The 20,752-nt window shown below is 34.4% G+C and overlaps 3 protein-coding genes across 4 annotated transcripts; 2 read left to right on the top strand and 1 right to left on the bottom strand.

Annotated features, from left to right (window-relative positions):
* Positions 6–2,379, top strand: LOC104791886 (carboxy-terminal domain RNA polymerase II polypeptide A small phosphatase 1). The gene is made up of 6 exons (XM_010517887.2): positions 6–409; positions 1,108–1,236; positions 1,325–1,445; positions 1,545–1,626; positions 1,729–1,882; positions 1,973–2,379. The coding sequence occupies exons 1-6, from the start codon at positions 128–130 to the stop codon at positions 2,105–2,107; spliced, it is 903 nt and encodes a 300-aa protein (XP_010516189.1). The 5' UTR covers positions 6–127; the 3' UTR covers positions 2,108–2,379.
* LOC104791885 (putative serine/threonine-protein kinase-like protein CCR3) lies at positions 7,867–10,771 on the top strand. Its single transcript, XM_010517886.2, has one exon. It carries the CDS (start codon positions 8,070–8,072, stop codon positions 10,503–10,505), a length of 2,436 nt encoding a protein of 811 aa, XP_010516188.1. The 5' UTR covers positions 7,867–8,069; the 3' UTR covers positions 10,506–10,771.
* On the bottom strand, positions 11,907–15,089 carry LOC104791884 (phosphoinositide phospholipase C 7-like). Of its 2 annotated transcripts, XM_010517884.1 has the most exons (10): positions 14,675–15,089; positions 14,389–14,585; positions 14,164–14,299; positions 13,842–14,081; positions 13,510–13,739; positions 13,297–13,414; positions 13,042–13,185; positions 12,851–12,937; positions 12,675–12,767; positions 11,907–12,352 (listed from the first exon to the last, which is right to left on the bottom strand). In XM_010517884.1, exons 1-10 carry the CDS (start codon positions 14,972–14,974, stop codon positions 12,152–12,154), a joined length of 1,746 nt encoding a protein of 581 aa, XP_010516186.1. In that variant the 5' UTR covers positions 14,975–15,089; the 3' UTR covers positions 11,907–12,151. The 2 variants fall into 2 exon arrangements, with proteins under 2 accessions (XP_010516186.1, XP_010516185.1); XM_010517883.2 differs by lacking the exon at positions 11,907–12,352 and having other exon boundaries at positions 12,359–12,767.

Here is a 20,752-nt window from a genome sequence, read left to right as displayed (position 1 = left end):
TTTTTTTTTTTTTTTTTTTTTTTTAAAAACCCTTTGATTGCTTCGTTTCTTCTTTCAAGTCTCTTTCTCTTCGTCAGATTCTCATCTCACCCAACGTCGAACCCAGAGAGAGCCCCTTTCAACTCTCATGGCTGAGTTGACTCAGGCCTCCGATGTAGTTTACTCGCCTCGTTCGTTTCAAGTGTGGAAGACTTTGGTGGACTGGCTCGCTTTCTTCTATCAGATCTTTCTTCAGATCCTTCGTGCCGTTGGCTATCATCCTCTCCTCTCTTCTTCTTCTTCGTCTTCTGCTAAAGCCACCGCTGATGGTTTCAAACCCTTGCCGTCTATTGAGTTGCTCGATAGGGCTGATGAATCTCCCACCACCGTCGATATCGCCTCCAGCGATGGTGAACTTCAGAGACTTAAGGTATCTCTTTCTTTGAATTGAATTGGTCAAAGTCTTTTTTTGGATTTTGACTTTTCCTGTTGCTGCTTGGAAATTTAGAATCTGTGAACTCTCTAGTTAGGGAGGAACGAGCCTTCAGTCTTGGATTAGCATACTAGGTTTACTTCATTGTTCTTAATTAGATGCAAATTTGTTTGCTTTTAAGCATAAACGAGTCTTCTACACAGAGATTACCAATCTGTAGTAGCTGTCTACTACTACTACTGCTCAAGCATACAATTCTGAACTAGTTTTGTTTTAACATCTACCTTTTTGCTTTGATCAATGGAATCAATAGGAAAGTAGACTTGATGTAGTTTCTTCTGGTATTAAGCTCACAGATTGATGGAGCTACTTTTGTTGATGAGTATATGGGTTTAGGACAGAGTATTCCTCATTTTGTAGCCTTTTGAATATCGTGTATCTTCCTTATTCATCATTTAGCTCATTGATTTATTGAGTATTGGAAGTCTTATTTTAATGTATCAAGGAGCCTTATATTGCTTACTTAGTTAGTTAGTGGCAAACTAATTTTAGTTCTCACTTACCTCACTGAGTGTCAGCAGCAGTATCCTGCAGATTTATGGTCTTTTTGTCTGGAGCCAGTTAGAAATTAGAATAGTCTAATTTGGTATTTGGTAGGTTTAAGAGTAGTCTGAGAACGGAAGATGTCTTTGCAGGTAGTTCTAGACTTGGATGAGACTTTAGTGTGTGCATATGAGACGTCGAGTCTGCCTGCTGCTTTACGCAATCAAGCAATTGAAGCCGGATTAAAGTGGTTTGAGCTGGAGTGCTTATCCACAGACAAGGTTTCTTTCATAACCTATTCTTCTCTAGTTAATTTTCATGTCTTTTTTTTCTTCTATATTATCACACAAGTCACTCTTATTTATGAAGGAATGTGATGGGAAACCTAAGATCAATTATGTCACGGTGTTTGAGCGTCCTGGACTGCATGAGTTTTTAGAGAAACTCAGCGAGTTTGCAGATCTTGTTTTGTTTACAGCTGGTCTTGAAGGTCTTTTGATTTACTTCTCAGAGTTATTATGTTATGTCCTCAAGTTAATGCTCAAACTCATAATCCTAACAGTTGAAAATTCATGCTTCATGTCCGCAGGATATGCGAGACCGCTTGTGGATAGGATAGATACCAGGAAAGTACTCAGCAACCGACTTTATCGACCTTCAACAGTCAGCACGTAAGTTATCCTGAATTAGGTTGCTATGTTTTATCTTTCAAGAAACAAGTTTGTGGTAAGGTTACTGAGATTTTTTATTCATTGTGTGCAATTCCTAAACAGGCAATACAGAGATCATGTGAAGGATCTGTTAAGCACATCAAAGAATATGTGTAGGACAGTAATTGTTGACAACAATCCTTTCAGCTTTTTATTGCAACCATCAAATGGGATTCCATGTATTGCATTTTCCGCCGGGCAGCCAAATGACACTCAGGTCTCTATTAATCATTAATCCTCTCATACATTTTGAACCCTTTTAGACTATTGTGAATCTTGGACACTAATCGGATTATAAAACTTGCAGCTCTTGGATGTTATTTTACCGCTTCTGAAACAACTTTCAGAGGAAGACGACGTACGGCCGACACTTTATGATCGCTTCCGCATGCCTGAATGGTTTGAGAAGCAAGGAATACCACCTTCGTGCTGGAATCCTTAACCAGATAAGCGGAGAGTAATGGTGAAAACCGAAATATCAGAAGTCTGTGGTCCACACACACAAAAAAGAAGGCAAAAGACTTGTTTGGTACAGTAGTTTCAGCAATGGAAGCCACAGGAGAAGAAGGAAGGCACATAAACTACCATTCGTATTGTCTATAATCTATATGGTAGATTCCTTTTACAAGATTAAACTCTTTTACACATTCTTGATTTCAAGTGATTCTGTAGATTTCTTTGTAATTTTGTTAATGATCAAGCATTTTTTTTCTTTGGGATGGTTCTGTTTGGATTTACCGACATACGGACTAAACCGAAATAGAAATTGGGTGTAGTATGAAAAATAAACAAGAATTTGCTATGCATGATGATAACATGACATGAGACCTATTCACTATCCGCATCATATGGACCACCACGATTCAGTTTACAATATACTTTAGAATGAAAAATATTACATCCCCAATCTAAGAGGAGTGCATAGTATATAATATGATTCTTATAAATGATGAAAAAAACACTAGTATTCTTTTTTAATAGGATCCAACAAAAAAATGTATTTGTTTTTTTCAGGTATCTGTATTTAGTTTTTACACTTTTATATATTTTCGTTGCTTTTAGATTAGTAAATTTAAATATGCTACTTTTTTTTTATGATAGGAATTTAAATACACTATTTTTATGATAGAGATTTTGGGAAATGGAAAACTGTTATCTCCGTAAGAAATATTATCAATGCATTTTTTTCTCTCAAACGTAACATGCGCAGATTAAGGCTGGATTTGATATCTGTTGATTCTTATGCCACTTGCTGCAACATAAGAAATTTTAATGCCAATTCAATTATTCCGTACTTGGGTTTTTCTCTCTACAAAGTTACAAAGTCATAAAGTAAGTAATAATTCCTTTTCAATAAATATTTATTTGTTTGTTAATTTAAAAGAAATAATATATTAGAACTTCATTTTTCATTTGAAGTTGACGGTAGAGATGATTATGATATTGCAATCGTTAAAATTGAATTTGTTCTCTATTCTCTTTTGTATAAATGCATTATTTATTTATAATAACTATAAATAAATATATCCTCTATTCTCTTTTGTAAGATGTTTTGGAAATTAATCAAATGTAATATCAATTTATGAATCATATTGCAATCAAATAGTTAGCTATAAATGCATTATTTATTTATAATAATATATTTTAATAATTATTAACCAATAGTAATTTATCTATGAAATTTTTCATTATTAATTTTTAAAATTTGCAATTTCCTAAATTAATTAATAAAAATTTACAGAGAATCAATCTTTGTGATTCAAAAAAAATCCTAAAAATCATTTTTTATAATAAAGAAGAGTATAAAATATGATTCGTATAAATGATGAGAAAATACTAGTATTTCTTTTTAATAAGATCCAGTAAAAAGTATTTGTTTCAGGGATAGTGTCTTTCGCTCCAGCCACGACATTCAGTACCATCGGATCCAACAAACTTTTGGATTCCATAAAAGCTTTAATAGCTCGTCCTATATCCCTAGAATTGGAGCCGGGAGGAATCAAACACTTTTCAATATCCCACCACTTTAAGATAAAGAACGCATCTACCGCTTGCGCCACTTCTTTACTAATGTTCGCCATCGATGGTGAGTAGAAGAGAGAGTTTTGTAGAGATTTGCAGTCGTCTTAAAGTTTCACAAATTCATATTTGTTGTATCTCACATTGACGTCAATTATCATTCAATTCATACAAAATTAGTGAAATGAGATTTGTACTAAATTTTCACATTGATAAATTCTTGTCTATTTTTTTATTGATATGAATTGTATTTAAAATACCTTGAATACTACTCCCTTCTTTTTCTAACACTTTTACATAGATTAAGAAAAACATAGTAATGGTTAGCTATAAATGCATTATTTATTTAAAATAACATATTTTTAATAATTATTAACCAATAGTAATTCATCAAATTTATGAAATTCTTCATTATTAATTTTTAAAATTTGCAATTTTCTAGATTAATTGATAAAAAATTTACAAAAAAATAATTTTTGTGATACAAAAAAATCCTAAAAAATAATTCTTTATAATACATAAGAGTATATAATATGATTCGTATAAATGATGAGACAACACTAGTATTCTTTTTAATAGGATCCAGCAAAAAGTATTTGTTATAGATTGAAATCCTGAATTGAGTTGAAAGTTAAGTCCGGATCTATCAAAAAGTATTTGAGGCAAATGTTCCTAATTATAGCTAGCATACATTCATTATTACAATCTCCTTCTCTAAACAATACCCATTTAAAAGTTTCATTTAATACATTATTACAGGTCAAAAGAGTTCGTGAGGGTTACATAACAAGACCTGTCCTGTTCCTAATTCTTATAATTAATTGTATTTTTTCGCAACTAATCTTTAATTTTTTATGGTCGGCCCTTCTCATGTTTGTTGTTAATAAGTGGGTCGTTGTGAGCTGTGCTTAGACTTCTAAGGCTTTCTCTTTTCGCACATCTAAATTAAGTTTAACTACTCCCACAAAATTTTACTTTTTTGGGCTCGTTTTATTTGCTAGTTTACTTTTTTTTGTTTGTTTTATACTTATTCTTCCAACTTCAGCTGGAAACCAATATCAAGAACAAAGACGCGTGATAGGAATTCGTAAAATACATTGAGAGATACACTGTTTTCGTTGAATATGAAGTTGATATGATATATATATGCCTCAGAAAATAAGAATTTTGAGGTGAGTTTTAGTTTACGGTCGAATTAATCTCGTACGCCTACTCAAGATTTTAGAACTAGTCTTGCATGCAATATAGTTACTTTAGAAAATAACAATGCAGAACTCACTGTTTGAATAGTACGAAATTAATTAGATAAATTTGCTTTTAGTAAAAGGGACGTGTTTGATTATTGTCATGTGAAAAACAATATAAACAGTTTGACATTTTAGTTCCTTAACTACAATATATATATATATATATATTGTTGTACGGTTTGACATTATTTGTCGCATATGTTGCTTTTTTAGGATTAACCTATTGCAACGAATTCTTAATTATATTTAGATAAGTATATGAAAACTGCAGCCTATGTGAATCACCCATGGGGTGTTCTGTGTTCAAGGCATCTTAAATATATATACTATATATATTACTGGTTTTCTAGTTTTGCAAATGTGTTAATAAATTCAAAGTCAATTCATTTATTTATTATTATCCCTTACAAGTTTTGACAAAAAAAAAATAACAAAATTATGAAATACTTAATTACAATAGATCATATAAATCGAACACTGAATAAAATTACTAATAAATAACAAATTTATGGTGGTTTAGAAGTTAAATTTTTTACTATGGAGTTGGAGAAACATAATATGCGTTGTCCGACTATGATTTCAATCTAGGTTGATTACTAGAAATTTAAAGATTGATATAAGTTTTGGTTCGAGATCTTCATGACACCAAAATGTTTTTGTTTTCCTTTATTGATTTCATGATGTTTTACCACATACAGTATGTGGTCTAAGAGTTGGACCAAGAAGTCTTCCTTCCATTGATATCTTGAAGTCTTAGAATCTTAAAAGAAAAAAAAAAGCTTAAAAATAGACCGTAAAAAAACCCTTATTGACGCATTACATATGTCTAGACTTAGTCAATTAGTCCTCAGATTGTTAGATTCGATTCGATAATTAGAACACTGAATTTTATTATATAGTTGACCGAGCAATCAATCCACTAACACCATTTATAAAGTTCAACTTGTATCATATTATTGCCATTGTTAAATCAAATAGAAACAGTAATTATTTGCAAATAACAACAATAAACAAAAGACACGTGAAGTTCATGCAAGTACGTGTGTACTGTGTAGTCAGTCCGTAGATATCTTTACTCCTGGTTTTCAATATATTGATAACGCGAGAACCTGAGTCTCTTGAATAAAAAATAAACATCAAAACAAAGGAGATGCATAAATATACTATATAAAAAAAAAAGAGCAGGTGAAAATGAAATGGGATACAAGTCAAAACTTATTGTTACGAGAGTGTACGTATTTGAAGGGAAAAAGAGGTGAGAAAAATGTGTGGCGTAAGAGAGATTTAGAGAAGGTTTCTCCCAAGTCTGTCGTCCATCTAATTCTGGTCTCAGCTTTGACTTCATTTTCTTTCATATATTTATGAATACTACTATACTAGGAATGTAACTAAATTATATTGAACCGGTTAATGGCAATATTGAAGCAAATGAACCACTCAAGTTCTTTGGTCAAACATGGGCAGCAAGCCATATATATGTTGAATAAGTTTTTTATTAGCTTTATAATTTTGCTGTCGTTTTCAGTTTATCATTAATTTCCTCTCTTTTTCTTTTTGGGACTTTTCGTCAAATCAATTTTCTCACTTCTCTTTATTACAAAACCAGAAGAACTCCCTACGAAAGTACATGCATCATGCATGCGCGTTTAGAATCCATGAATCATTCTTTTCATCAATTTCTCAAAAAAAATATAACAAATCTTGTTGCTATTACTAGAATTCTTACACGTTTATCATACAAATGATATGCATCAGTTATCATTAATATACATTATACACAGTACAGTATAATCATAAAAAATTATCTGAACTGCAGTTAGTTTCCACTTTTAATAAGATGTAATCTAAAAATAACAAAATAGTTTGCTGAATATAATTAACAAAATAAGCGTGTATATATATATATATATATATATATATCCAAAAGAATATGAATGGTGAGGTTGAAAAACTTATTGTAGAAATATTTAATTAAATTCACTGACAAAAACGAAAAAATATTAACTAAAGATCTATAGTAGTTTCAGTTTTCAAGATTATAGCGTAAGTTTTGATGGATGAACCTAGTATTGTGCAAAGGTAATTTTTGGTTTTATTGTTGTAGATTTTTTTTTTCATTTATGATCTACCTAACTTTCATAAGACTATATTAACAAAAAAACTAATATTACTATAATATGATTCTTCGTTCGATGACGATGGGTGGACGACACATTTACTTAGTCTAAATTGTATTTCAACAAAATTAAGGATAGTTTTTGAATGAGGAAGGTCTAGGTGAAAAAAAAAAGTTTATATAGAAAAACATTGAACTCTTTACCCTTAGATATTGCATACTTAGTCAAACATAAAAATTGGAAAGTTCAACAAATCAGAAATTCACACAGTTTAATAACTTCACAAAACAGAAAAAAAAAAACAATTTTGGAAACATAGACCTCATAGTATAATTTGAATTGTTATATATGGCCAAAAGATTTAATTTTCTTTATATTATATTCACACTACTTTTGCATCATACGAGCGGTTGTTGCATGACTAATATTAAATCTCCCATATATTATAATATACTACACACACATACATACACATCGCAGTAGTTGTGGTATATTTAAATATTGAAACGGTCCAAATAATTCAATTCGAAATTTCTTTTGAGAATCTTTAAAAGGTATAACAGTAAAGATTTTCTAATTTTAAAACATATCTTAATTAAATGACAAATTACACTCTTTTGTTTTCCATTTTCATTCATAGAGATACTAATGAATTTTCCTTTTTAAAAAAAACAAATCTAATAATTACTTCTTGTATGTATGTTTTACAAAACATTTAATGTCATGTAATAAATTAAAAAAAAAAATCAAAAGAAAGACAAAGAAAAAAGAAACGTGGACACTCGAACATATATATTTAAAAACGCATCTTCTTAAGCCTAATCTCTCTCACTAATTTTTTTGTAATTTACTGTTTTGTCTCTCCCCTAATAAATCTCAAAAACGTCTTCTTCTTCCTTCTTCCTTCTTCTCTCTGCTCTAATTACAGAGTCTTTTGTTGAGAGAGTTCTGAAAAAATGAACCAATCCAATTCAGTATCGACGACGACGACGAAGACAACAGTCAAATTCAACCTCTGTAGATGAAGAGGTTCATCAACTCAACCGTGACGTTTTCCGTCACCGTCACCGTCGCCGTTATCTTCCTCCTCTTATCTCCCGTCGTCACCTCCTTAGGTTCAGGCTCAACATACGCTGTCGTTTACGGCTCCGACACCGTCTGCGCTTTAATCTCCGGCCAACCCGCGCAGCGTATACTCTGTTACGACACGCGCCGTCGTACAAACGTCACTCTAAACCCCGGCGTATCATTCTCCTCGATCGCCGCCGGTGATAATCTCCTCTGCGGTATACGCTCCGGTGGTTACAGCCTTCTCTGTTGGGACAACATAGGAAGCTACACTCTCGATCCCAAAAGAATCTACCTTAACGACACCGTTTTGCTCCAGAGTCTCTCCGTCGGGGATAAACAAATCTGCGCCACCGTCAACGGCACAGGTTCCGTAAAATGCTGGAGAGACTCCGACCAATCGAAACCTCCGACGAACGAGAAGTTCCGGTCAATTTCATCCGGCGTTGGTTTCTCCTGCGGCGTTTCGATTCCAAACAACCGGATCCTTTGCTGGGGATCCGATTCGACCAAATCGGGTCGGATCCAAACCGGATTCGGAAACACGACGATGATGACCATATCCGCAGGTGAATCACACGCGTGTGGGTTCAACACTACCGGGAGTTTGATTTGCATCGGAAACAACGAATCTGGTCAGCTCAACGTTGTTACATCGAACCAACCTAACCGTTACTCATCTCTCTCACTCGGATCAAACTTCACCTGCGCGACGAGAAGCTCGAACAACTCAGTGGTTTGCTGGGGAGGAGGAGCAGAGAGGTTCAACAATGTAACAGACTCGATCTCGTTCGAGTCGATATCTTCGGGTCCGGGTCTAATCTGCGGGTTAGTATCAAGTAACCTCTCAATCATGTGTTGGAACCCTACAAATTTCTCAAGAATCTTCCTCCCTTTCCCAGAAGTCTTACCAGGTCCTTGCGTTGCATCATCATCTCTTTGCTCTTGTGGTATCTATCCACAATCTGATAAGCTCTGTTCCGGTTCTGGTTCCATCTGTAAATCATATCCGGTTCAGTTCCCAGCGAGTCCTCCGAGTCAGTTTCCTCTTCCACCGTCATCACTACCGTCAGCTTCGTCTCCTCCGTCGAAAGCTTTAACCAGAGGGTTGTTAGCGTTTGCGATCGTTGGATCAGTTGGAGCATTCGCAGGGATATGTAGTGTGGTTTACTGTTTATGGACTGGAGCTTGCTTGGGGAAGAAGAAAGTTCATAACTCTGTTCAACCTACTATAACTCGCGGCGGTTCTAATAGCCGGTCTAACAGTTCCAATAGCCGGTCTTTAACCATAAGACGTCAAGGGTCAAGGATGCTATCTATGAGGAGACAGAGAAGTGGAACGTCGTCGATGAAACACCCAGATAAAGCTGAAGAGTTTACCTTCTCCGAGCTAGCTTCAGCCACAGGAAACTTCTCTCTAGAGAACAAAATCGGTTCGGGGAGCTTCGGCGTTGTTTACAGAGGTAAACTCAGCGACGGGAGAGAAGTCGCGATCAAACGCGGCGAAGTGAACGCGAAAATGAAGAAGCTTCAAGAGAAAGAAACCGCGTTTGACTCGGAGATCGCGTTTCTATCGAGGCTTCACCATAAGCATTTGGTGAGGCTAGTTGGTTACTGCGAGGAAAAAGAAGAGAGGCTTCTTGTTTACGATTACATGAAGAACGGTGCGCTTTACGATCATCTACACGACAAGAACAACGTGGAGAAACACAGCAGTTTGATCAATTCTTGGAAAATGCGGATCAAAATCGCGTTAGACGCGGCTAGAGGAATCGAGTATCTACACAATTACGCGGTGCCACCTATCATTCATAGAGATATTAAGTCGTCTAACATCTTGCTAGACTCGAATTGGGTCGCTAGAGTTTCGGATTTCGGGTTATCATTAATGGGTCCAGAGTTAGGGAAAGATCATAACCATCATCATCATCATCAACAACGTCCAATGAAAGCCGCGGGAACGGTCGGATACATTGATCCAGAGTACTACAGTCTCAATGTTTTAACCGACAAGAGTGACGTGTATGGACTCGGCGTGGTGTTGTTAGAATTGCTGACAGGCAAAAGAGCGATATTTAAGAACGGTGGTGATTTGGAGGAAGGGAGTGTTGAAGCAGCCCCGGTGCATTTGGTGGATTACTCGGTTCCAGCGATTACAACGGATGAGCTTGGGAGGATATTGGATCCGAGAGTTGGATCACCGGGGCTAGGGGAAGGAGATGCGGTGGAGCTGGTGGCTTATACGGCTATGCATTGTGTGAATACGGAAGGGATAAATAGACCGACGATGACGGATATAGTTGGGAACTTGGAGAGAGCGTTGGATTTGTGTGGGGATAGTCATGGGAGTATCTCTAGTAGTGGTATTTGCTCTATTGTCTCTGATTGAGAGATTCAAAATCAAAATATTTGACTCTCGTTTCTTTGATTTTTTTTTACATAGGAAAATTATTTTGAGGATTTCATTGTTTCTCTTAAAAAATTTCTGATTTTTTTGGATGACTTTTCTTTTGTTTTTCGTCTGTAAATAGTGTTAGCGTAGGAAAATTGGAATATTCAACAATATTGATGGTTCAACAATATTGGTTGGGGAAATGTATCATTTGGACAGCGGAGACGAGAGCGAATGATTAAAAGTTGGAAATCATTAATTTATTGTTTTCTGTGTATGAAGGTAGATAAGAATTATGATGTCGTTCATTTTGGTCAAAACGTATTGTTAATTTTATTTATGGATGCCGCTTGTTAGGGAATAGTATACATTACTACTCCATAGCTTTGGCGTGGATCAAACTGCCGTCCATGTGGGTTGTGTTGTATCTTTGAAATTCCAAAACCCATAAAAAGCTTTAAAAGTTGAGTGTATAGAGAAAAAATAGGTGGGGTCTAGTTATTACACTTGTAAAGTTCTCATATGTTGACATGTCATCATGGCATGCCAACAAACCAATCCTCCGAGTCTGTTTGACTTTGAAGATTTCAATTTATTACCGATCCCGGTCAATACTTTCTGTCTTTTTAGCATTTTCCTAATTATCAAGAAATTTCTAAAACCTTATCTATCACTCTTACTATTCATTACAATAGATTTTTTTGATCTTTGATCAGAAAAATAAAATGTTTGATTAAGACAATAATTACAGAATGTTAGTGGTTTTCTTCATGTATCCGCAAAGCATTTAACATGAATATGTACATAGGTCCCAACAATGAAATAGAATCAGTGTTAGTATTTAGTGGTAATGTCGTTTTTTTTTTTTTGACGTTAACTCGTTATACATGCGGTGACAGCTAATTTTAACTTTCCATTCATTTAACTTGAGCGGTGCTTCTAAGTTTTAATACTGTATTGAATTATGATCAACGTGCGATGGGCCTCGGAACTTAAATATATACACACTTCAACTGATAAAAGTTCTTCCACGCGAAAATTAAATTGCATAGATGCCGATAACTATGACAAGAAGAAAGATGTACATGAATAGTTTTAATTAAACCAAAAATATGGCGGCATCGCACGGTGGTGGGGAAATCATGGCGGTGAGGACGGCCAACAAATAAATGACTTTTTGTTTCATTTATAATTTTTTTCCAACTCTTAACGACTTTTCCTATATTTCTTCTTTATGTGTTTAATTAGGATGAGATATCATATGGAGCATCCATTTATGCATTTGCTATCATGCTAGATCTAATCCAAAATGTAGTAAAATCATTACATAGTAGTTAATGATCAATTAAAACTTTTATTAGTAAGTTGCAAAATCACATAACTAAAGAAATACAACGATTTTACAAGTTTTGAATTACTTCATTTCAAGTAATGTATGCGCAAATTACAAACTTTATAAAAATAGTAGCATATAAAATTGTACGTTGCTTTCAACTCACAGACACAGCACAAAATTACAAATCCTTATACCAAACCAATAAAGAACATTCACACTATAACCAAACCCATAAACCAAAATCACAAACTCGGTTTACTTGTATGTACTTCAACCAAACAAAAAAAAAACATTTCTTGTAATATACTCACACAAACTCCAACCGCACAAGAAGCTTCACGGATCTACACTTGACACCATCCTGGTTACGCAGCGGAACGGAGCGTATTCCTTGCCTCAGCTCCCAGACCGGCAAGCAAGCTTGGCCTCCAAAATCGTCTTTCTCAGACATGTCATACTCATGTACCTCAATACGTAGAAGAGCAAGCTCTGGAACTGTTAATGGGAACTCAANTACCAAACCAATAAATAGCATTCACACTATAACCACACCCACAAACCAAAATCACAAACTCGGTTTACTTGTATGTACTTCAACAAAAACAAAAAAAATATTTCTTGTAATATACTCACACAAACTCCAACCGCACAAGAAGCTTCACGGATCTACACTGGACACCATCCTGGTTACGCAGAGGAACGGCACGTATTCCTTGCCTCAGCTCCCAGACCGGCAAGCAAGCTTGGCCACCAAAATCGTCTTTCTCAGACATGTCATACTCATGTACCTCAATACGTAGAAGAGCAAGCTCTGGAACTGTTAATGGGAACTCAAAAACCTCGTCCCAAGCTGGTATCCAGTCATCCTCTAACGTTTTTGTCTTCTTCATTACTGTATCCCCCGGAACTCCAGCGATTCCGACCTGATATAAAATTTGGAAACTTCATATATCCGTTTCAGCCTCAAAACTACTAAAACCTTAAGGTTGCAGCATTTTTATAATACCCTTGTATAGAAGTCAGGTGGAGAATATCCATCGAAGTGTGTGTGAGGAAAATCATAGTACCATCCTTCTCCCATGTATATAGTTACCTAAAACATATATAAACAAACCAAAACACTATAAGCTCATGGACTTTTACTAGGAATTCAACATCTGGAACTGACCAAAACAGAGAATAATTTAGTTCTCTGACCCTTAGTGTTGTTTTAACTGGTAATGTAGCTTCCGGGTCAAAGACAGAATCCGGTTTCAGCAAAATATCAGGTTTCTTGATGTAGCCACATCCTCCATTGCCTCTAAACATTCCTTGCATTACCCACAATGATCTTCCAAGTCCCTTCACAACATAAAGTCATTTCAAGAATGCAAATATTCTTTTTCAACTATATATATGTAGTCAGCCTGGAACAGAGAACTTTGGAGATGTAAGAAATATTAAAAAAGAAACCTGCATATTAAAAGCCACCATTTGAGCTCCATGGCTCCAACCAACCAGAGGGTTGTAGTTCGATGAAGTAATTCTAGTTCCTTTCGGATAAACCCGAAGCAAATTCCTCTGAGTAAACCTACATTATTTATTCCATGATCAACATAGTTGAATCTTTATTGGACTGATCTTGTTTTTGATGTATATAAGTAGAGGAACTTGAGAGAACAATACCTCACAATCTGTTTAGCATATTTTTCTGAGGCCTTTTCAAGTTGTTCTTCACTCAAGCTAAGCCGTCTTACTTGATCAGGATCCACCTTCAAACATTCAGTTATTCCACCTTTCGGTTTCCCGGCCTGGATTGCAATCAAATGCTTGTATTCCGGTGGCGCATTCTTCTTAATCTTTTCATCACCATCGTCATCATCTTCATCATCATCATCATCTACATTTGTATCATTCTACAAAAATAGGAAGAAAAGATAAAAACCAAAACTTGTACATATGATTTAAAACCATTGAGATTTAAATGAAGATGATGTGTTTCTTCTTCTAACACAAACCTTGTCACCACTTCTGTCCCTTCTAATAAAGCTTGGAACTTCTTTTCCCCAAACTTCATCATCACCCATATTCCTACCTTTTTTCACCACATCATCATCACCTTTTGCTGCTTTATACTCTTTAGGAGGTTTAGTTGAGATCATAATACGGTTTTTCAAAGAAGAGGGCGATGGGAACTCCTTTAAGCATTCCCCGGAAGGAGGAGTAAACAACATTTCTCCAAATACATCTGTAACCATCTAGAAAAACACAACATCTCTAAATTTACTAAAACCCCCCCCAAAAGATCTCTCACAGGAATGCAAAAGAAGCTATACACACCTCAGCAACTTTAGCTTGGAGTTTAGGAGTAAGATGATCTTCAAGGGTCACAACAACTGGATAGTCAGATACATCAAAGGCATGTTCTCTAATAGCTCTTAGACATCTGATCAGCTCCACAGGTGATGTAAGCGTCCTAATATTTAAAACGGTTCAGTAAGAAGAAAACAAAAAAAAATCCATACTTCAACAAAACAGAGACATTAGTAATATATATATATATACCTTCCGTGAAGAACATCGATACCATCTTCATCAGAGTTAGGCCAAATATCCAATTCAATAACTCTAACACCTTTTTTCAATGCTTCAATGATAGGCACTTCACTGCAATCACTACTCAGTTGATTACCAGTTAAATACGAGTTATGTCCTGTAAATATAAAATAATGTGACAATGGAGCATCCATATCTTGATGCACCTGTCCCAAAAGAAAAAGAATAAAGTCATCATAAAGTAGTTTTCAAGAATCAATCAATCTCTTCAATCTAAATCTTGATTTTGAATCACCTCATGAGAAGCAAGAGGAGAGTTGTTAATACCAAAAAGGTATTTGAAGAAAGCATCAAGGTGGAGACCATTACGATGAAGAAGAGAAGATGAGGCGTTGAAGATCGCTTGAGCTTCTTCTCTCGTCGCTTTGTCTTGTTTCTGAACATCGATCAAGAACCTAAGGAGGAGATCGGTCGTCATGAGACCTTTGTCGGAATAATGCTCGAAAAGTGTCTTGATCTCGGGCGGTGCTACCGAGACGGTGTGTCGATACCTCCGACGGAAACAGAAACATACTTTGTATGTTTGCTTCGACATTGTGAAAATCACGACCGATGATGATTGAAGAAGGAATGTGATCTCTCTCTCTCTCTCTCTCTCTCTCAATCTGAATTTTTAGTTTATTGTTCTCTTCTTCACGTTGGCGGTTTGATTGTAATAGTGACTTTTCCATAAAATTTGGGCTGTCAAGATATGAATTTGTTAACATAAACTAAATTAGTCCACGTGGATTTTTTTTCTTTAATTTATGTCGGCAGATTCTCATTTTATTATCTCTTCTAATTGTTTGTCTTCATTTTAGAATTAATTGAATTAATAATTGATAAGTTCTTTACTTGCTCTATAATGGAATGTAAAGACCATTATTGGGTTCATTCCCTCTCTTATTCAATATTCTTAATTTAGCTAATCAAAATTTACCATATAATTTAATTAAATAAACTAAAATAATTGATCTTATCTAAATAAACAACTAAAATAAATCTACATGATCTTATCTAAGTAAACATAAAATAAATCTACATAATTTAATGAGTAAACAAATCTTAAATCTAAATTTTAAAATCACTAACATTAACATTATTTATAAAAAATTTCATTATAAAATTTAAATCATAATATTTCTTTATAAACCCAAACCGACTTATAATTTCATCTAATTGTAAAATCTAAATTCTAACTACTCTTTTGTGAATCCAAACCGTAATACAATTTTATTTAATTGTAAAGTCTAAACCCTAATCTTTCTTTCTTAGCTCAAATTTTAAACCATAAACCCTGATCACTCTTTTATAAACCCAAACTTACATATAATTTTTTTATTATAAAATGTAAACCTTAATCCTCTTTTATAAACCCAAACTGATATATAATTTTATTTAATTGTAATATATAAATCCTAAATCTTATTTTATAAATCCAACTGACATATATTTTCTCAATAAAAAATATACAGATTTTGTTTATTTTAATTTGTTTTGTTTTTCTGATTTTAATTTTGATTTTTTTTTTTAATATAATATAGCGTGTCATATTGTTGTATTTTGATTGACTAGTTAAGAAAGGTGAATAAAAGTGATACAATTTTTCATAAAAGAGCACTAAATCTTACATAGCAAAATAGTCATCAGTTTAACAGACAAAAAAAAAGCAAAACAGTCTTCAAAACATGTATCTCTTTAAACAGTTGATCATCAATGGAGAATTGCTTACACCTCTTTAAACTAGGAATTTAAAGAGAAAGAGAGAGACTAGTAAAATCGTACTAAAAGAAAGTCAAACCTTTTATATGATTTGAGTAAAATGTTTTTCTTTATCACATTCACTTGTTATAATATTGAAGATGATGCAACATATAATAGTGCATAATATAACTTGTTAAGGATTATGATGCATTTGGCATAGACGAAGAGAACAGAGAACAAGAAGAGAATGGAAGCATGGAAGAACAGAGAATACTTCAAATGGTTCACTTGCTGATTTAAAAAAAAAAGTTCAACAAGGCATCGCAAAAGCCAACATGGTCTAAAGATTTTAACTAAGCAAGTTTGCATATGTCCTCGTAGATAATGGACTCGATAACTCTTCCATCACAGACACCTTTCTCTATCTGCACTTTAGCACAAAACTTCTCTGTATCCAAACCCAACAACCTTGCATTGGAACCACGGTATGCCCCATTCGATACCGAGGCACCGTCTATAGCTCCTCCTGTTCAACTATCCGCACATGCTTAGAATCAAGCATTTCGATCTCCCCAGCATACTTATCAATCACTTTCTTCACAACACCTTTATGCTTATAATATCTCTTACTCATCACCTTGACAATGATCCCTTCGAACAACCAGTAATCTTTACGATTCATCCTCTCCTTCTTCTTCTCTTCCTCCTTCATCAACTCATCCAAAGCTGTTCGCTTATTCTCCTTGTCGCTTCTTCCGGAGTCCCCGCTTTGACTGTTCAGATTAATGATCTGACTGTTTGGCACTTTGGCTGATGAAGTGAGTATTCCATTACGTGTTTGATTTTATTGTTGGCCTTGGGTTGTTCTTTTAATATGTTCTTATGTTTTTAATTTTTTATATAATAATTTTTTTAATAAAAAAATCAACTTGCGTTAACAATTTGTCAACTTATGTGATTATATAGAAATCGAAATATTTCTTCAAAATTGTTTATATATCCATACATATTTGAATTTTTTTTTCTTAAATCTTTTATTAAGCAGCATAAATCTATTAAGTTTTTAACCACTTTAAACATTTTTCTACCATTGGCTTTATATATATGATGTCTAACATTTTCTTCGAAACTTTTTCTCCGTTTTGTTTAGAATGTATGCACGCGATGGTGAAAGATTTATTTTTAAAGAAGCAATATATAAGGCATATTTTCAAACTTATTTCTAAAATAACCTAATGGGTATGAACATGAAAACATTAATGAAGTGAAGTCAAAGTAGAAGTTGAAAGAAAGTAAGAAACATATAGAGAGTGATGGATAACTTCCATTTTTTTACCCTCTCCCACTTTTCAGCCCTCACCTTTACCCTACAAATGCTCTCTTTGAATTATTATTTCTCTAGAATCTTTCATAATTGTCTACATTGCTCATCGACCTCTTTTCCGCTCCATCTTCTGCTATAACCATCTTCATCACCAACTCTTCATATATCCCTCTTATATCTCTGTCTAGCCTTCACCCATGACGATGGTGTGTAGTTTTTATATATGCTAGACATATTTGGACTAATATGTAGAAAATGAGAAGAGGAAATGAGAGATGATTATAGTGAACATGAGACAAAATACAAAACGATGAAAATATAACATTTTTAATGCATCAAAGGTGTTAATCAAAGAAATATATCACACTGAGACACCTATCGAACTATGATCAGACAAAGGTATAACGTAGCCTAGGCTCCTTAGGTCTTCAAAAAACATTTGAACAATCCTATGACCCTATGATGTATATTTTGGATATTTGGCATGCAATTTAAGAAAGTAGACTCTATTACCGCACTTTGGCTAATTATTACAGGGTAAATGAGTATGAGATATCTTCCAATTATATATTGGCTCCACGCCTTCAAGGTACCTGATGAACATAATATAAAACACATGATGAACCCTGAATACATATATAGGACACGGGTACTCCACACTCATCAAGGTCTCCTTGACAAGGAAGTACCTCTAAATTAGAGCCAATATGATGAACTAATTCGTGGTCAACACAAATTAGAAAAGATTGAACTGTCACCAATTATACAATAATTAGCCACGGGACCAAACCTAAAACATCAATTATTATAATGAAAATTTATACCTCGGTCATCTTGTGATTCGAACACCAAGAAAAATTGAACAGAACTTAAAGCCAAAGTAATTTGCATGAAAGCATACCAATTCATTTGGACTCATGATCAATCACGCAGTTCTCACCTGTAAATCTGTAAATATAAGAATGCACAACCCTTAGTCAAAATTCTTTAAAATAGAAAAGTATTAATTAAGAAGGATGATGATAGAAAACGAAGAGCGAAGACATTGAACAAATTGCAGTACTTTACCATGTATATGCCGAGACAATCAAAGCCCTCTCTCTACTATAGTAAAAAAAGGCGGTAACTTAAGCAAACAAATCGTAAGTTGAAATCAAAAACCAAAGTTAAAAAAGTGAACCTAATTAGTTCCGTTTGAAAGACGATTTATGGCCATTGGCCGACCATAAGATCCAAAACCACGTCGTGCTGATAACCTCCATCAGTGTTTCTACAACCACTATATGATGAAAATGCCTCTTTCCAGCCATCTTTATCTTTATATATAAAGCAGAAACGAAACGATTAAGATAGAAAGAGAGGTTTTGCACACAAAAAAAAAGATAGAAAGTGGGGTTACAATATGGACTGCATTTATTTGGGTGATTGGAACGACACAAAATATGATGATTTTGCAAGGGATGAGAGGAAGAGATTGTAAACGAAATACACTATTTTCTTTTTATGATTTTTTTTTTACTACGTTGATATAAATGCCACGTGGCAATCTGAGGAAGAAGAATTTTAGGCTTGGATGGCTTTAGGAGCCTCAATGACCTCCTTTTATTAGTAAGTAATTTTTAGTTATGTTTCAGCAACCTCTTCTTCTTATCTTGTATATCTCTTTTTCTAACTCACGTTTACAAATAAAATAAAAAATCCATATGTTCAATTGTACACACATATATAACACAAACCTTTTCCATGTCTCAATTTGTTAATATAATCTACTCCGCTCATTTCACTTACCAAACTTCTAATCCTAGCCATATATAGATTTTTTTTTACAAGTTTGGTGGTCTCCTTACCGAGTTTTAATTTGATAATTTCTCCAAATTTCTACATAATTCAGCAGGGACAAAAACGTCATTAACCCAACCCAAAAATGCCTAAACACGCAAGTCCGGGAAGAAGAGCTTGTTTTCAAAGATTCAACCCACAAAATGCCTATTTTAATAAATACCCTAATTTTTTTTCCTAGTATAATAATATACTCGAGCAAGATTTTAAAGTTAGTTTTTATTCAAGAATTAAAAAAAAAAAAAAAACGAAAAGAAAGAGAGAAGACGAATTAGGTCAATGTGCCTCCTCGATTGGCAACCATTGATCCGGAAAAACACCGCCAACTGTCCAATCCGCTGCGCCATATGCGCTCCATAAGCACAGCGATTAACGAGATCATGGAGCTTCCAGAGCTGGAGGACGTTAGCGATGGTAGCGATGTTAGCGATGTTTGAGATTACGAGCTGCTTGAGAATTATATGGAACATGATTTTTTAGATTGGGGTTCAACACTGATGGTAGAGGAGCCTGAAGGGTTGGTTTACGTTCCACGTGATTACAGTTCCAGAACCACGCATTCAGAAGGGCGTGCTATGACATTCTATTGCTGTTGTGGTCGTACACACACGATTGTGTCAATGTTTGGTGGGATTTGCTACAAATTTCAGTCACGAGCATCATTCTATCAATTAGACCTAGAGCCCGATGTGATAATAGGTGATTCAGCAGCACATTATGTATCACATCGAAACACTATCGTGAGACCAGTGGCGGATCTAGAAAATTATTTTGTGTGACACACATATATGATATAAATTAATAATAGTAAATTTCATTTTATAAAAATTATTAAATAAATATAAATTTCTAATAATGTTAAAATATACCTTGCATTTTCAACATATTTTAAGATTTAAAATCGAAAAATAAACCAAAATATTATGAAAGTATAATTTCTTTTGGTTATAATTTTGCTTTATTACATGTATTAGATATATAGTTAATTTAGTAATTGAAGAAAAGAAAAAAGTTAATTTAATGTCACTAATTTTAATGTCATTTTCAATTAAGATATGACTACTTTGCAGTAAAATTAAATTTGTTTAAAGTTTATCTGGGAAAAAAAATCGAACTAAAAATGCCCATGGCAACAAGAGGTAGAAGGATGGAATCGAACCGCGACCGAGGATGTAATAGTGGGTGCTAAGTTAGCAACTGAGCTAAAGAATTCATTGCAATATGTATATTAGCTAAACTTTAAGAAGTAGTATGGGCACGTGCCCGACCTCCTTACGGTGTAGATCTGCCCCTGCGTGAGACATTATTATGAAGCTGACTATGAGGAGAATCTTGTTTGCAACTGCAAGGGTGGTCGCACATATGAAGTAGTTGCTGTCGATGGAAAAGTTGCTATGAAGAATGTAGAGGCAGAATGATGCATTTGGCAGTGCTGGCTGGTTTCAATAGGCATGTGGGGGGGGGGGG

This window comes from Camelina sativa, chromosome 6 (assembly GCF_000633955.1).
Source record: "Camelina sativa cultivar DH55 chromosome 6, Cs, whole genome shotgun sequence".
NCBI lineage: Eukaryota > Viridiplantae > Streptophyta > Magnoliopsida > Brassicales > Brassicaceae > Camelina > Camelina sativa.
This window is presented reverse-complemented; position numbering and strand designations above follow the sequence as displayed.

Bases quoted from the DNA above. Each gene is read 5' to 3' on its own strand.
- LOC104791886 (XM_010517887.2), top strand. From the start codon at position 128: ATGGCTGAGTTGACTCAGGCCTCCGATGTAGTTTACTCGCCTCGTTCG. The intron at 1,237-1,324 runs GTTTCTTTCATA...TTATTTATGAAG, and splicing joins AGTGCTTATCCACAGACAAG to GAATGTGATGGGAAACCTAA. The intron at 1,446-1,544 runs GTCTTTTGATTT...TCATGTCCGCAG, and splicing joins GTTTACAGCTGGTCTTGAAG to GATATGCGAGACCGCTTGTG.
- LOC104791885 (XM_010517886.2), top strand. From the start codon at position 8,070: ATGAAGAGGTTCATCAACTCAACCGTGACGTTTTCCGTCACCGTCACC.
- LOC104791884 (XM_010517884.1), bottom strand. From the start codon at position 14,974: ATGTCGAAGCAAACATACAAAGTATGTTTCTGTTTCCGTCGGAGGTAT. The intron at 14,586-14,674 runs GTGATTCAAAAT...CTTTTGGGACAG, and splicing joins CTCCTCTTGCTTCTCATGAG to GTGCATCAAGATATGGATGC. The intron at 12,768-12,850 runs GTATTATAAAAA...ATTTTATATCAG, and splicing joins CACCTGACTTCTATACAAGG to GTCGGAATCGCTGGAGTTCC.